At 51.6% G+C, this 15,780-nt stretch overlaps 1 protein-coding gene across 1 annotated transcript in view; it reads right to left on the bottom strand.

Annotated features, from left to right (window-relative positions):
• The window catches only part of CACNA1H (calcium voltage-gated channel subunit alpha1 H), a 211,854-nt gene that overhangs the window by 2,548 nt on the left and 193,526 nt on the right, over nt 1-15,780 (bottom strand). The window contains 7 exon segments of the mRNA XM_029957787.1: nt 2-473; nt 1,182-1,360; nt 4,621-4,804; nt 7,050-7,202; nt 8,887-9,219; nt 9,803-9,924; nt 11,644-11,722. Of these exon segments, the coding sequence (XP_029813647.1) occupies nt 2-473; nt 1,182-1,360; nt 4,621-4,804; nt 7,050-7,202; nt 8,887-9,219; nt 9,803-9,924; nt 11,644-11,722 (1,522 nt within the window).

Below are 15,780 nucleotides of genomic sequence, written 5' to 3'. Positions count from 1 at the left end.
CTGTAGAACTCTTCAGCAGTCCTTCTCCCTGCCCGGCCCCCGGAGAGGCTGCTTGTGCTGCAGTTCTTGAGGGGCACCGGGGATGGGGCCGGGGAGATGAAGGGCGAGGCAGAGCGGCTCCCGGGCTCCGAGTGCTCCTCTGCCCAGTCTTTGGCCGAGCTGTTGATGTGCCGAACCTGCCTCGTTATGCCAGGTCGGAGGCCGCCGGGGCAGCCCTCGGGCCGGCAGGGCTGGGCGGCCGGCCTGCCGGAACGCCGCGCTTGCCGCAGGTGCTCCCCAGCACGGGGGCTGTGGGCGTGGGAGAGCTGAGAGTTGGCGGCAGGAGAGGCGGCCGTGTGGAACGCGGGGAGCTGGGGCTGCAGGGTGCTCTGGGGCTGCCTTTGCTGATAGGAGGTGTCTCTCCAGGGCTCGGCTTCCAGGTTTTCCGTGCGGTCCGGGGTCTGTCCGTCCACCGAGTCCGTTCGAAGGGCCTCCTGGAAGGGGAGGAGAGAGTGGGGAGAGAGCCTGGGGATCTGCTGGGACAGTAGCACTTCCAGTGGTGAAACACAGAATCATGGAATCACAGAAGGGTTTGAGTTGGAGGGGACCCTTTGAGATCATCTGCCATGGGCAGGGACACCTCCCACTGGCCCAGGTTGCTCCAAGCCCCATCCAACCTGGCCTGGATGGGGAGTCCATGGCACGTGGCACGTGGCAGAACAGTTGGTCAGTCTAACACACCCTGAACCACCCCACTGTGCCAACCTCTTCCTGTACAAGAGGATAAACCTTTCCTGGCAAGGGCCTACATGTACAGGGCTGGGATCTGCCGGGCCTTGGTCTTGCTCTAGTCCTAAATCCTGAGTCAGCACAACCCAGCACAGTGACCCGGTGTAGGGCTGCCTGGAGGCTTCTCACAGCACTGGCAAAATGGAATTGGGCACCTTCTCCCCTTGCTTGAGCCCTTCCTTCCTAGAATAGCACATCCACGGAGATCAAAGCAGGTAAAAAGGGCCTTCCCCTGTGTGCCACTTGCTGAGACTGGAGTACATTAAAATTCATGGCACAGAAACTTAGCTTTGTTCTAAAATGAGAATTCTACTCCTAGCTCCAAGAAAAGAAACCCGAGAGGGGACTGGAGAAGAGGGGAAGGAGCCGGGTGACTCCAAAGGATTTACCTCTGCAGGCTCTTGGCCTCTCACCTGCCTGCACAGCAGCTTGCTGAGGACAGGAGACCGAGGTGTGACGTTGGGGGGAAGGACCTTCCAGCGGTGCCGGCCCTCGTGGCTGGGGGAGCAGACAGACAGCTGGAGGGACTCCACTGGGACCCTCAGGGAGGAACACGTGCCCACGGGCTGGGAGCGGATGGAGGTGATGGATCCTGGGACAGAGAGAGAGAGAGAAGGAGAGTAGTCACTGCTTGGGTGGGAGATGGAAAGGTTTGAGGCAGAACCAGGGCCCACGGGCTGCAGGAGGGAAAAGGAAAAGCCTGCTGGGCCTGGCTGAAATCCCAAACCTCAGCATAAGCCTTGGGCAGTGCCAGGATTAAAAACCAGGTGTCCCTTGTCCTGTCTCCTGCTTTGAACACTCAGGGATGGCAGGAGGTTACACACGGAGGACTCTCTGCCATTCCACAGCATTCCATGGGGTTCTGCCTGCTCTGGGATATCCTGTTACAAACTTTACACTCACAGCCTCTATTTTCTGTTTCAGGTAACAGGAACCTTCTCCTGCAGCTGCCACAACAGTCAGGGTGTTGCAGTGGGCAGGAGTTGGACTGAGTGACCCTTGTGGATTCCAGCTCAGGGTATTCTAGGATTCTATGACTTCTCTGGGAGCAGACACCCCTGGCAGGCACAGGGCAGCTTTCCCATTCACCACAGCCCAACCATCACCACCACCAGCCCACGAGGCACAGCCTGGCTGAACACGGGCTGATCAGCAACTTGGAACCTGCTCCAAGTGCTCTGACAATCCCTGAGCTCATGTAGCAGGCTGGAATCACTCTCTTCCTGAAGGCTCCCAGTCCCCTGGCTGGGTCTGAAGGCAATCCCTCCTCCCCAGCCCCTTTGTGGTGCTGCTTTACTGCGTTTCAGTGCTGTTTGAAAGATCTCTTGCTTTTCTGTTCTTTTGGCTGCAGGATTTATTGTCCTCATTAGCCTGAAACCCAACGTTTGTTCCCCCATTGCTGCTCCATGTTAAAAACACAGTTATCCATCACTTCAAGAGATCTCACCCAGAGGTCGAGAAACTTGAACCTCTGACAGAAAACATCCAGACACATCTCAGTTGCATTTCACAGAGAGATTTGTTGTTGGGGAGAAAGAAAAGTTAGTGTTTAATCATTTTTCTTTTGGAGCTTTTCTCCAGAACTCCACAGAAGGAGCAGAGCAACAAAATTCCCACCCCACTTCTCCCTCATTCTTTTTTGGTCTCCCCTAGACCCAGAATTTCAGGCTGAGCCTGTGCTGTTGATCTGCTACTCCAGGCTTTATAAAATGCTTTTTATGATGCAGAAAAACTGTGTCATAAAATCTGTCACAAACATGGCCATAAAATCCAAACCCTATGTTCTCTTCCCTGTCCTCAGTTGGAATTTCCTCCTGTTGGAAGCTTTCCATCGAGCTCTCATACAGGAAACCCAAACCCCCTCTAAACTGCAGGCTCAGAAACACCAAAGATCTCTGGAGTTGGATATTTTTTTCTCTTGTTTTTCTAGGAAACCAGGAAACTGTATCTAAAACCAAAATATCACAAGATCCGGTCATCTCACAGTATTTTCACTGTGTGGTCAGTGGAGTACTGGGAGATGATGAGATCCTGAACTGACCTGGGAAGCTATGGAAGCACAAACACTAATGGGAGTCTCCATGGGCTCAGTTTTACTTGCACATAATTTATGGGACTACGACTTGAAGAAGAATTTGGGCAGCTCGGGAGCAGCACAGCTTGGGGCGATGCTGGTTGGAAGCATCTACCACCAGGTAAAAAGTCATATCCCTGTCCTGTCCCTCACTCAAGTGCTCTTGGAGAGAAATTTGGGAAACATCACAGAATTCCTGGTCACTTCTACCCACCCCTGCCAACTCTGCAGCAGTTTCATACAGGTATAAATCCTGCTTTACACCCACTCCAGAGACGAAAACCAGCCCCAGGAGCCCAGCCATGAAACTCAACCTCTGTTTTCTTTCCTTAGCAAAGAATTTGCAGGTGAAATAATAATAAATACCGAGCAGAGAACACGAACTGGTGCCCAGAGAGTTTGAACAAATAGAGAGTTGTTTCACCCAAGGAAATCAGAGCAGGGTCTGCAAACCCCCCACTCATCCATCTGAGCAGTTCTTGCCTTTCAAACCGCGCCGGATCAAAGGAACTGGGGCTGCTAAAAGTTCTTGGGAGCCACTCCAGGAGCACATGTGCTTTTAGGGAGGCAGATATTGAGTTTCATATCGATTTCCCTTTCAAACCAGCTCACACAACAAAAGAGATGGAGAGGCATTTTCAGGGAAGTGCTCTTGGATGCAGTGTGGGTAAGTGTCCCCTCAAGGGCTCTGTGCAGCCCTTGCTTCCTGGGTGGTGGGGGCTCTCCATGACATTCATTAGGAAGCACTGGAGAGTGGCTTCTAATCCTTACACTAATCCCAAAGAAACTTCTGCAGCTCTGAACTTGATGTAGGGTCTTAAAAGACACTGCCCTGAGGCTGCAGAGTGCTTGGAACAATGGATGTGAGGAGCTCTGGCCGGAAGCAATTCCGACTCTGGCTTTTATTCGGGTTGATGTTATTGATCCTTGGGCCGATCACTTCAGGAGGAATGTGCAGCTTGTTCCCTTTTCCTGGCTAACAGCCTGTCCTCTGTGCCTCAGGCATTGTTTGGGAGCCCCACTTCTCCCCAAACACCCCACCCACCAGCTTTCTCCTGGGAAAATATAGGGATCTGATGAAAACATGGAATTATGGGAAACCACCCTCCTGCTGATGGTCACCAAATCAAAGCAAGCCCTGCTCAGGCCACCTCCAGCATGGGCTGGTTGCTCCCCATATAACCATCATGTGTACCTGCTGCCCCATGGCTGGAACCATGGAATCATTTAGGTTGGGAAAGACCACTGAGTCCAACAATTAACCCAGCACTGCCACGTTACCACTAAACCATGTCCCCAGATGCCACATCCGTGTGGTTTTTGAACACTCCCAGGGATGGTGACTCCACCACTGCCCTGGGCAGACTGTTCCAATGCCTGACCATGCTTTTGGTGAAGAAATTTTCCCTAATATCCAACCTAAACCTCCCCTGGTACAACCTGAGGCCATTTCCTCTCATCCTGTCTCCTGTTCCCCGGGAGCAGAGCCCGACTCCCCTGGCTCCCCCCTCCTGTCAGGGAGTTGTAGAGAGTAGGAAGGTCCCTCCCTGAGCCTCCTTTTCTCCAGGCTGAGCCCCCCCAGCTCCCTCAGCTGCTCCTGGTGCTCCTTCCCCAGCTCTGCTGCCTTCCATGAACACGCTCCAGCCCCTCAATGCCTTTCCTGTGAGAAGCCCGTAACTGGACACAGGATTTGAGCTGTGCCCAGCACACCTCATCCCTTCCCTAGTCCTGGTTTTGCCTAGGAAGGGGAAGGGAAGGGAAATCTCCACAAGCAGTACCTCTTTGGGCTTTGCAGGGATAGGTTTCCATCTCCACCTCGTGAAGGGGGAAAGGGGCTTTCGCTGGCATCACGGGCCGGAACATGTAGCTGTCGTTGGGCAGGGAATGCATCCGGGACACGGAGATCTTGCGGACTGTCAGCAGGTTCTGGGACTCCTGGGGCCTCAGGGAGGCTGAGCTGCCCTGCAAGGACACAGAGAAACAGGGTCATCCACACTGAGCTCCTTCCCATCTGCTTTGTGGTTCAAAACCTCCTGTAGGTGTTCCCCTTGACCAGCAGGACACCACAGGTACACCGTGCTGAGAGAAGAGCTCAGGCTGTGGCTGTGGTCAAGTGAGGCATCAGTGACCCTCCACTAAGTCGACTCTTGGACACCACAGAGAACAAGCAAAGCCCATCCATTAAACACATGAGAAAACCAGTGCTTATCACACTGTTCTGCTCTGATACTCCCAGGGATGCCCTTGGTCCTACCTGGGGGTGATGTCCTTCTCCTCAAAGCTCTGGGACAGAGGGGCCAAACCAGCTTCTGGAAATTCTTGTGTTATCTCCCCAAATCACACACACAGGCAGACATTTAAACACACACATCGACACCACTGCAAACCCCGTGGCCTCCCTCCTATGGCGTGGAGCATTTTGGGCACCACTGACCCCCAGAGGAGGCAGGGGGAAGGAGAAGACACTGTGGCAGTGAGTTATGGGGGTGTGGAGCCTGTTTGGGGGTAGCAAAGGCATTTTTCTTTCTTTGCTGTCGCTGTGAAATGGATCTGGTTGGAAGTGCCCGGACAGGGCACCTCACAAACCTGAAATCTGAGCCCTCACTGCCTCTCCCGGGCACTTTGTCACCTCAGGCACCTTCCAGCAAATCCATCCTGGGGTCTTAGGGAGCTTTAGGGACCCAAAAGATGCCTCCGTGGTGCTGATGGAGAAGCTGTGAGAGGTGATGCCATGACTTGGCCAAGTGCTGGGGGAGCTGGAGCCCCTGGAGCAGGACCTGCAGCCTGGCTCCCTGCCCCTAGTTCTGGTCCTAGACACATTCCCCTCACAATTGACCACGTTATCTAAAATACAACTAATCACTCTGGTTTTCCTTTAACGTCAGCCTCCCAGAGACTGATTGAAAACATTTTCCCAGCTGCATGTCTTAAATTAAATGTATTTTGCTTTGCTCTGCTGGGCTGTTTTCCCTCTCTGCCAGCAAAACCTGTCCCTGAGATCCCTCAGGCTTGGAGGTCACCAAGGATCTGGCTAAATCAGTTTTTTTTCCCATATATTTCTGGTTAAAAAATTTCTTTCCTCAGCTCCCTAAAGACACACCTCCCAAGATGAATTACTCAGTGCTTTTACCCTGTTGAGCTTGGCTGGGAAGCCGAGGGGGACCAGCAGGAGGGATTTACAGGTAGCTGGCACCCAGCACTGCCCGTGGCCGTGCCCAGGAGCCCTCAGGGTGCAAGCCAGGTCTCTGAGCTGATGAATTAATGCATCAGCAGCGTGGCTGTGCCAGTTGGCCCCTGGCCATCACAGCTAATAAGCTCCATCAGCACAGCAACACCTGAGCTGGAGGCAGGCGGGTGGTTGTTAACACCCCACAGCCACACAGAGAACAAAAGGTCTTGCTCCACTTTCTCAGCAGTTTAACAGAAGGATCAGAGGATTTGGCTATTAAAGCTCAGTTTGTCTTTGCAGGATCTTGTATGGACGGGACAAATGAACAGAAACCTCTTCTTGACACTAAACACCTCAATTTTTAAGGTTTCAGCTGCTGAGGCCTGATTAGGGACGTGGGCGAATTTCAAATGGCTGCAAGGCCACTGAAGCAAGTCCTTGAAATATGAAACGTGGGCTGGAGGCTCGTTGGCTCCCAGCTGGTGAGCTGCTCTTGACAGCCTGATTCCATACCCTGGAAATCAGGAGGGGATCTGGGCATTGGTTCAAGGGGCAACAGGGAGGGACTGAGCAAAGGGGGCTACAGCCCTTCTGGTCTGTTGGGGGATCTCCCAGAACATCTCCTGAACCCACAGCTCTGGGGATTGCTGGAAGCCTGACCTGTTGAGCTCCTTCTGCCTCTGTTCCCTCAACACTGTATCACAAACAAGTTCTTATAGGAACAACAATAAAATCAAATTTGATGGTGTTTTCACCACAAAAAGGCTCTGCCTGCAGCTCTCAGTTTAATGTTTGAAGACACACTGCTCACACATCACACTGCACACCACATGTGACACTTCTTTTAGGGCTAAAAAGAGGATTTCATTCCTATCCCACACGTGGCTGCTGGCAGAGTCCTCTGGGATGTGGTGTCTTCCCAGCACGAAGGACAGAGGCTGGAAAGGACAGGTTTGGGACAATTCTGACACCACCAGCAGCTGCACAGCACCAAAGCACCACGTCACAACGCAGAAGCAACAGTGTGACATCATTCACCTCAGCCTGGTGGCCTGGGCTTTTGTGGGAAGGTGGCAGGACATGGTGGGAAACAGAGCAGGAGGACGGGAATTCCATGCTGGGAGTCTCTGCCCCCTCCAGCGTGTCTGAGTCTGGGATGGCTAAAGACACACTCTCACAGCTCAGCACCTCCTTCAAATTGGGGAGATAAAAAGCATCAGTGGCACAGCAAGGCTGGGTCTAAACACTTAAAACATGTTTGCCCCGTGGCATTTCCTAATTGTCCTGTTCACCCAGAGCAGGAAGGAAGGGGAAAAGCACAGGTGGGCTGCAAAAAACTGTCAGAAAACACGGAGCATCTCATGACACCTTCCAGTGCAGCTCACAGGGAGCACAGGAGAGACTGCCCAGGACAGCCTGGGTGTCCCAGATCATGGAATCACAACTCCTGGAATGGTCTGGGTTGGAAGGGACCTTCAAGACTATCCAGTCCCACCTCCTGCCATGGGCAGGGACACCTTCCACTACACCAGGTTGGTCCAAGCCCCGTCCAACTTGGCCTTGGACACTTCTAGGGATGGGGTAGAGATCAGAGTGAGGGAATTCCCACAGCCCCACTGCAGTGCCTCTGCCTCACTGCTGTGCAGGGAAGGGAATCCTCACCTGAATTCCAGCAACACCACCTGCAAGGGGAAATGTGTGGCCAGGTCCCTGCTCACGCTGTTCCCCTCATTGCCTCTCCCTGCAGAGTTTCTGGGGTTGAAAGGAGGCTCTGCAAGGCTCCTGGTGTGCTTGGGAGGTATTGGAAGATGAGGAAAACCCTAAGAGGATGGATTCAGTTTGCAATCCCAGCCTGTGTGAAAGGATGTGCCCTCTCTTCCCGAAGTGAGAAAAGCAACCTGGCTGTTTCTCGTGTATTTTTCCTGCAAAAATGTTTATCAGGAACAACATTCAAATAGTGAATTCCCCATTGCTGTGTAACCAAATTTCTTCTTCCTTGCCTTAATAGAGTCTGATAGATTTTACAAAAATCTAATTTCATGTAATTTAATCTCACCCCCCCACTGATTTCACGGTAGATTTATTTGTGATCATGGTGACAAAGGAATTCCATGTTCACTCTTAATCATATCCTGCTGACATGGGATGAGGCAATTATCTCATGCCTCTCCTTCCCCTCTTGGATTTCTGATTGCACTGTTTTCCTACAGGACTAACAGGAATGGGAGAGCAGGCAGTGTCTGGAAAATCAGCCCAGGAACTTCCAGCTTCTTGCTGAGGGGCTCTGACAATTCCCAGGGTCCAAGTCAGCCATGCCCCAAGCAGAGCATGGGCCAGTGGGAAGCTGCAGTTTTTTACCAGTGCCCTCCTGATCTCCTCTGGAAATCCCAAAGTGGGATTAAAAAGAACCCAAGGAGTATATCTGTGTCCATGCAAAGGGAATTTATCCCATGCCTTGCTGTATTTGTCAGGGCTGACAGTGCCAGCATTCCCAGGCCTTTAGGAGATTCCTCCCTGGTCCTGCTGCCCATCCTAAAGGACAGGGAGTGGCTGGGAGAGCAGGACAGGGACCTGTGGCTGTTATGGTTCTGAACTTAAAATTCACAACCTTGGAATGAACTGGAAGTGGCAAGAGATGGACTTTCAACCCTCCCCAGGAACAATGGCCAGGACAGCGTTTCCAGCAGCTTCCCCCTCCGGGAGCCCCTGGGAGATGACTCAGGACGTGGGGGTGGTGGTGACACCCCGAGGGACCGGCAGAGCTTCTGCCCTCCCGCGCTGTCCTGTCCCTTTGGCTCTGTGTCACCTGGGATCTGACTGCCTGGTGACCATCCCCTCCCTGCCCCGAGCACAGGAGCTTCCTGGGAGCTCTTACCAGGGCTTGGTGCTTCACCTGCACCGCCGCCTTCACGCCCTCCTGAGCCCTGCAGGGCGCCCGGCCCGCCGGGGCCACGGCACCGCCCCTGCTCCCACCCGGGGCCGAGGTGCTCGTCCCTCTGGACATCTCCAGCTCGATCTCAGCATCCATCTCAGCATCCTCCTTGGCCTCCTTGTTGCTCTCCTCCAGGTGCTTCATCAGCACGGCCACCACCACGTTGACCAGGACGAACTGCGCGATGAGGACGAAGGTGACGAAGTAGACGGGGGAGATGACGGGCAGGTAACTGAGGCAGTGCTTGTCCTCCCGAGTGCATTCCCGGAGAGTGTCCTGCAGCAGGGGGGAAAAGGGGAGGGATTAACAAGGGCTGGGGCTCTCCTCGGGCTCCAAACACAGAAACATCCAATTAACGTGCCCTGGACACAAAGGCTCGCAGGTACAACTAAAATGGACAGAAAATATGAATTACATCATCTACAAAGAGGGGGATTGTGTTGGCCAGAGAGGTTGTAGACCCCCCATCCCTGGAAGTGTTCAAGGCCTGGTTGGACAGGGCTTGGAGCAACCTGGTCTAGTGGAAGGTGTCCCTGCCCATGGCAGGGGGCGGAACCAAATGAGCTTTAAGATCCTTTCCAACCCAAATCATTCTGGGACTCTATGATACATCCCAAAGGCACAGGACACAGAACACAAGGTCACCTCTCTCAGTCACAAGGACTGGTATAATTTTCCTGAAATACTAGATGAAGGAATGAAGTTTCAGGCTGAGGACAAATCACCACCTGAAAATACACTTGGCTTTGAAATCAGGAAGTTTAATTTGGAGGTTTTAAGAGGAAACCTTTTTGTTTTCACACAAAATCTGTTTGAAATCTTCATGTACCTACAGAGAGAAGAAAGAGCCCAGACACACCTTCATGATGCCATTCCAGTTGTCCCCCGTGGACACCCTGAAGAGGGTGAGGAAGGCCATGCCGAAGTTGGTGAAGGTGGCGTGGCGGCTCAGACCCTCACAGGGATTTTCTTCGCTGCAATCTGCAGGACAGAGAAGCAAAACCACGTCAGTGGAGCCACGCCTGGCTTACCCAGAGCAGCCCCCCAAACCTGGTGGTGGGACCCTGGGCTGTGTCCCACTGACAGGTGGCATCGGGGAGTGGTGATCTCGTGGTGGAAGGAGATGAGCTTTAAGGTCCCTTCCAACCCAAACCACTCTGATCTCTTGGATCCTCTTTATGGGCAGACCCAACACAAAGAGACCTGGGCTGTCTCAACAAATCCTGCTCTACACCATCCTTTGTCTGTTTTCCTCTTGATTATGTCTTTGTCTTGATGATTTTTTACAGGGTACATCTACCATGAGGGATAATTCACTGAGATAAAGTGGAGCAATTTGACATTTCCCCCCCGAGAATTAATATCCTAATGAATGCAAATTGAACAGACGAAATATCCCTCTTCCCATAAAACACAGGCTTGTTAAATATTCATCAGGTCAGGCAGCAATGTCTCTTGCTTGGGCATTTCACTCTTAGGTAATTATCTGGAGATAAATTGGAAGGAAAAACAAAAAAAAACCACCCCACAAATGACCAGCCCTGGGGAAGTGAGTGCTGATGGTGCCTGTGGCTGACATGGGCTCGCAGTGAGCAGGAAAAAGGAGTGAACTATTTCCCAGTTACATTCCCAGCTTGCTGCCCCAGAGCAGGCCCCAGGCTATGATCCTGGGGCTGGCATTGCCAGTGGATGTGTGGAAAACCAACCAGGATTCAGAGCAGCAGAAGGTGCCTCTGTGAACAAGCTGTTTTTCACCTTTGTGACAGAACAAATACATCCATATATCTAGATATGTAATATAAACCCACAGTATTTCACTTGGGGTGGAGGCAGAATTAATTTTTTTTTCCCCCACAGAATTTGCTGGGGACTGAAAAATAATTTGTTTTTGGTTGAAAGAATTATTCTGTTTTCAGGCACTTGCAGTCTGAGCAGAGGGCTGGACTCATAAAGGGGATTAATGACAGCCATAAACCCTCTGTGCAGGAAGGGCCCTTCTGGTGCTCCTGAAGCCCTAATTGGGATGGAAGTGAGGAGGAGGCAGACACAGCTCCTTCCAAAAGCATCTTTAGGGCAGGGACTGCTCTGCTCTGGCTTTGCTGGCTGTGTGTTTGCTCTCTGCCTCCACCTGGTTTTAGTGATGGACACATTCCTGACCAGCTCCACCATCCTCCAGCTGGAGGAATAACTGGACAACTAGGAACTCCCTGATTTCTGTAGAAAGGGGAAGGTGATGCTGAGAACAATGGACAGACAAGCCCTGGGCAGCTGGAAAAGCAATGTCAGCCAAGTGCAGGGAGCTCATGGGGTGTGTGGTGGAAGCTCCGAGGAGGGACATGTTTGTGGTGGCATCTCTCCAGCACCACTCTGACCACCATCCAGCTTTGCAGACTCATGTTCTGCCTTCAGTAGCAAACTTCCATCTTTGTGAACATATATTTAAACAGTAAATAGTTCCTGTCCAGCCAAGGGTGGTGTTGGACAAGTCTCTAAATGTGTGTTTGTGCACATTAGGCAGGTTCTGTGTTACATCCTCATGTGTCACCTGCGACCCTGAGATCAAGAGAGAACTTTCATCCTCAGAACATGAGCTGTGAAAGCTGAGGAAGGCCCAGGAATGAGAGAGAGAAGAGAGGAAACAGTGAGATACCAAATAAACATCAACCGGATGAAACGAAGGGCGTCGGGCTCATCACTCACCGAGCTTGCCAAACAATTCCACTCCCAGGGCAGCATAGATAAAAAACAGGAGCATAAAAAGTAGGCCAAGGTTCCCTACCTACACAAGGAGAAAGCAGAACAAGGGTCAGGCAAGTCGAGGTCATGAATTAAATCACTCCATCACATTTTAAACACAAGCAAAGGAGGGATGGGTGGCCAGAGGCAAATCAACCCCTGCCCTGGCTTCCAACACCCTGGTCCCCTCTCACAGTTCTGCTTTAATGGACCCAGAGAGCTCCTCTGTGGCTGGGAATGAGCAGATACTCCATGTGCAAAGCAGTGTCTGGTGCCTCTCCATCACCCTCCACTCATGTGGAATTTGGCCACTCTCAGGGGCACTTCCCTACTGAGGGGTAGTTTGTGACCTGGTGCCTTGAATTTCAAGGGTCTTCCCCTTCTGTTTGGGACTCTGAGCATGAAGACAGTGATAATAACAAGCCACCAGAGGAACTGCCTGGTTTCCAAAGGTTCCACTGGCCTGGAGGACTTTCAGCAAAGGAACATGTGCTTCCAGGGAGAGGTGAAGCTCTTCGAGGCTTCCCCTTTACAAACATTTCTCTACAACTTCCTGAATTTTAGCTTTCAGTGTCTCCAAGGCAAAGCCTTATTCCACACACCAACACTGAAATGCAGGCACCTGGCAGTTCTAGGTGCTGCTGGAGGTGTTAATGAGCAGTGCAAGGTGACTGAAGGGGGGTGAGAAAAGTGAAATGATGCTAAAAGGTTCTTAACACCAATGGCATTACAGTTATCCACACTGGAGTCCATCACCAAACGGGATCCAAGACTTGAAAACATCTCCAAGAGCAGATTTTTTTTTGTTATTCAGGCAGAGAACATGAAGGGCAGAGTAACCTGACCTGCTACAACCTGCAAGTAACTCTGCTCACATTTATCTCTCCTGCCACTTTAATTGCTTGTGTCTATCAGCTCTGACAGAGACAAAGTGATCGAGTTCTCCAACCACACGTGGCCATCACAAGCATCATTTATCCCTAAATAACAGTGAACTGGGTGGTGATCCAGGTAGTCAGGCAGAGGGATTCCTGATCTCCAAGGTCTCTTCTAGTGAACTCCCAATTTGAGAGTTTTCTTCTCTGAGGTGGCACAGCCATGGTGGTGTTGGGCATTTTGACCACACTCTTCAATTTCATCAGAAAGGTTATCAGTGTGATAACTGTTATCATAAAATTAACTCATGAAAGGTTTATTTTTTTGTGTTAAAGAAATAGGAGTTGTCAAATCACCCAGTGGAGACTGTAATTGCTGTAAACTCTAAACTGGCTACTCCACGCAGAGCTCTGCAATTCCACTAACACTATTACCATCCTCCAGGGAATAACAGAGATAGAACAGGGATGTGGATGGCTGGGCTGGATTATTTCATCTGCCTGTACTGTCTTCTGGAATAATGTTTCCTAACTTGTGTCTGCTGGACCTGATGGTTTGGGAGACATTAGAAGGCAGCCTGCAAAGGGACTGCAAATGAGAGAACACAAGAAAACAGGCACATGCACAAATACACACACACACACACACACACACACACAAACACTGCCAGGGAGGCAAATGAGCAAATAATTAAAGGGAAGGAGAATAAAAGTGATAAACAAGCCTTGTAAGTCAAGGGTATATTAAAGCCCTGCAGCAGAGGGTTTTGGATTTTGCTCAAAGCAGCCTGAATATTTTACTGCTATTTTAATGCCTAATAAATCAGCCTTCAAACTTATGGCATTGATGAAATTCCAAAGAATTTAGACTAACAACAAAGTTCTTACCAGGTTATCAGTCAAAACCATCATCTGGCTTTCAACATGCAAAGGATGTTATGAGCTGACATTTGCTCATAAACAATTTGCTACTTTCTAGTGGGCATTAGCGAAAGATTCTGTATTTATGATGGTGACTAATTGCATCACTGAGCCGACGTGGCTCATAACAAGTCCTTCAAAGGCCACAAAGTCCCATAACAGAGTCCTTCAAGGCATCACAGGCAGAGCCTGAGAGAGATGTGGGACAGAGCAGCAATGGAAAGGTCCTGGGGTGGGTTACAGGACCATCTTCCCTGATAAACTCCATCCAACAGCCAGAGCTGCTCCCCATCCTGCTGCCATGACCAGCCCCTGCATCCACGTGTGCAGGCAGCTGGAGAATCCAGAGGCTGGGAAGATCAGCCCACAGGCACCTGATGCTCCAGAGCAAAACAGCTCAGCTCCTGCTCAGGTGCTTCAGCAAAGCCCCTCGGGCTGTTTGTGTAGCTCCTGGAGCAGGACAAGGCAGGGCTGGATTGAATATTTTGGCAGTGCTTGCCCATGGCTCTCTGCCCATGTGCCAGGGTAAAGGGGATAAAGGAAAGGGGAGAGGAAAAGGGAAAGGGAAAAGGAAAGGCCTCCCCCAAGGCCTGAGCACAGAGAAGGACCCAAGGCTTGTTCCCAGGGATGGGCTGAGGTGGAGGCAGCAGGTCAGGCAGTGAGGGAAGGGAAGGCAGAGGGAAGGTAGACTGAGAGTGTCTGTGACCTTGAGTGAGTCATTCTTCTCCTGCAAGTCCACGTCCTCATCTGTAAGTCCCTCAGGGATAGGTGATTAGTGTCTCCAAAGTGCTCAGAGATCTACTGAGACCAGCCAAGGAAAAGATGGGGCATGAATCATGTTGCTGGAAGGAATGGGAGGGGGCAGGAGCACAGCAGCCAAAGGCTGGGATGCCTGGGCTGGACTCTCCATCAGGAACAGAAATCCAGCTCTGGTCAGGAGCCTCCACTCTGGTAGCCAGTGACCCAGGCAGGCTCTGAGAGGTGGTTCTGCTCCAGCAGCACTGAACAGGTCAGCTCTGGTTATCCATCCAACTCCCCCTGACTTGGGCTGGGCACAGAAAGCTCCAGATATTCCCTTTTTCTGGCAGCCAGGGGCTATCCATCACTTGCTGGGGCTCCAGCACTGAGGAAGGCTGGGAACTGAAGGGAGTGAAGCAGAGATGAAGAACATCTTGGAGATGTTTCTGGTGCCCTGAAGTACCTCAGAGAAGCCACAAGAGATGGAGATGCTGGTGAACATCTTGTGATTCCTCCTGGACCTTCATTTCCTGGAATCCTGGCTGGCAGAGCTGTCTGTGTGCCTGGGACAGAGGGATGCTGTGGGCAGAGTCCTCCATCCCACTCAGAGGAGCAGGAAGGGCCTCTATGAGGAGCTGCCACCCTTCCCTGCCATTAAAAGGCCAGGAATAGCTTTCCTTTTCCCAAGGAAAGGGACTTTCCACACCCCCAGCTGGCCTCTGCTCTCCCTGCTCTGGGAGAGGCACTGATGGAGTAAATGTCTCCTCTGGTCCCAGTCTTGCAATGCCTGGGTAAAGTCAGTTCCTCCTGTGCCTCTTCCTGCTCTGACATCCATTATTCCTCCATCACACCCTGGCATTCCAGTTGTTGATGCAGGCAGTGCACACAGCTCCCTGGAATGCCTGTCAAGAGCAATTTCTCACAAAACTAAGCCCCTGCCAAACCTTTCCAAGGACACGAGTCCTCCTCATCTTCCTTCCATCCCCCTCCAGCCAAAGCAATAATCCTGGCAGTGGGAAAGCTCAGGCTAATTTATGCACTAAACCCCAGAGAAAATGGACATATTTGCTAGAAAAACAGAGGCCATCTGTGAGAATTCCAGGATTAGTAGGAAGGGCCAGACAGACAATGTTGGAGGCTGAAATGGTGTCACTGGTGAAACCACAGGCCACCAGCTGACCTGACCAAGCTGTGTGTCCACTCAGGCCCACAGTGCCAGGAGCCAGCAGGATGGTGCTTTCTGTGCCTCAGGATTTCTGCTTCGCTGCTCTAATCCCTCAGGCATCTCTGCAGCACAGCCCCCACACACCCATCTTCCAAAATCCACCTCAGCCTGGTCAGACATTCCCGTTCTTGCTCTCTGAGTTCACATCACTGGGGGTTTTCAGTGTCTGGCAAGAGCAGATCATTCCTTTTGTCCCCCAACTGCTTCGAGACAACGCCAGAAAAACCTCCTCAGGAGCTGACACTGAGATCAGCACAGGAATTACAGCACCAAAAGGAGATGAAGTCCTGGACAGGAGCAAACTACAGATCCTGCCCTTCAGGGCACTGATGGAACAACGAG

The sequence above is a fragment of the Manacus vitellinus genome, unplaced genomic scaffold, assembly GCF_001715985.3.
Source record: "Manacus vitellinus isolate BGI_N305 unplaced genomic scaffold, ASM171598v3 scaffold_12_pilon, whole genome shotgun sequence".
NCBI classification, from domain to species: domain Eukaryota; kingdom Metazoa; phylum Chordata; class Aves; order Passeriformes; family Pipridae; genus Manacus; species Manacus vitellinus.
Note: the sequence above shows the minus strand (reverse complement) of the source record. Positions and strands in the feature narration are given on the sequence as shown.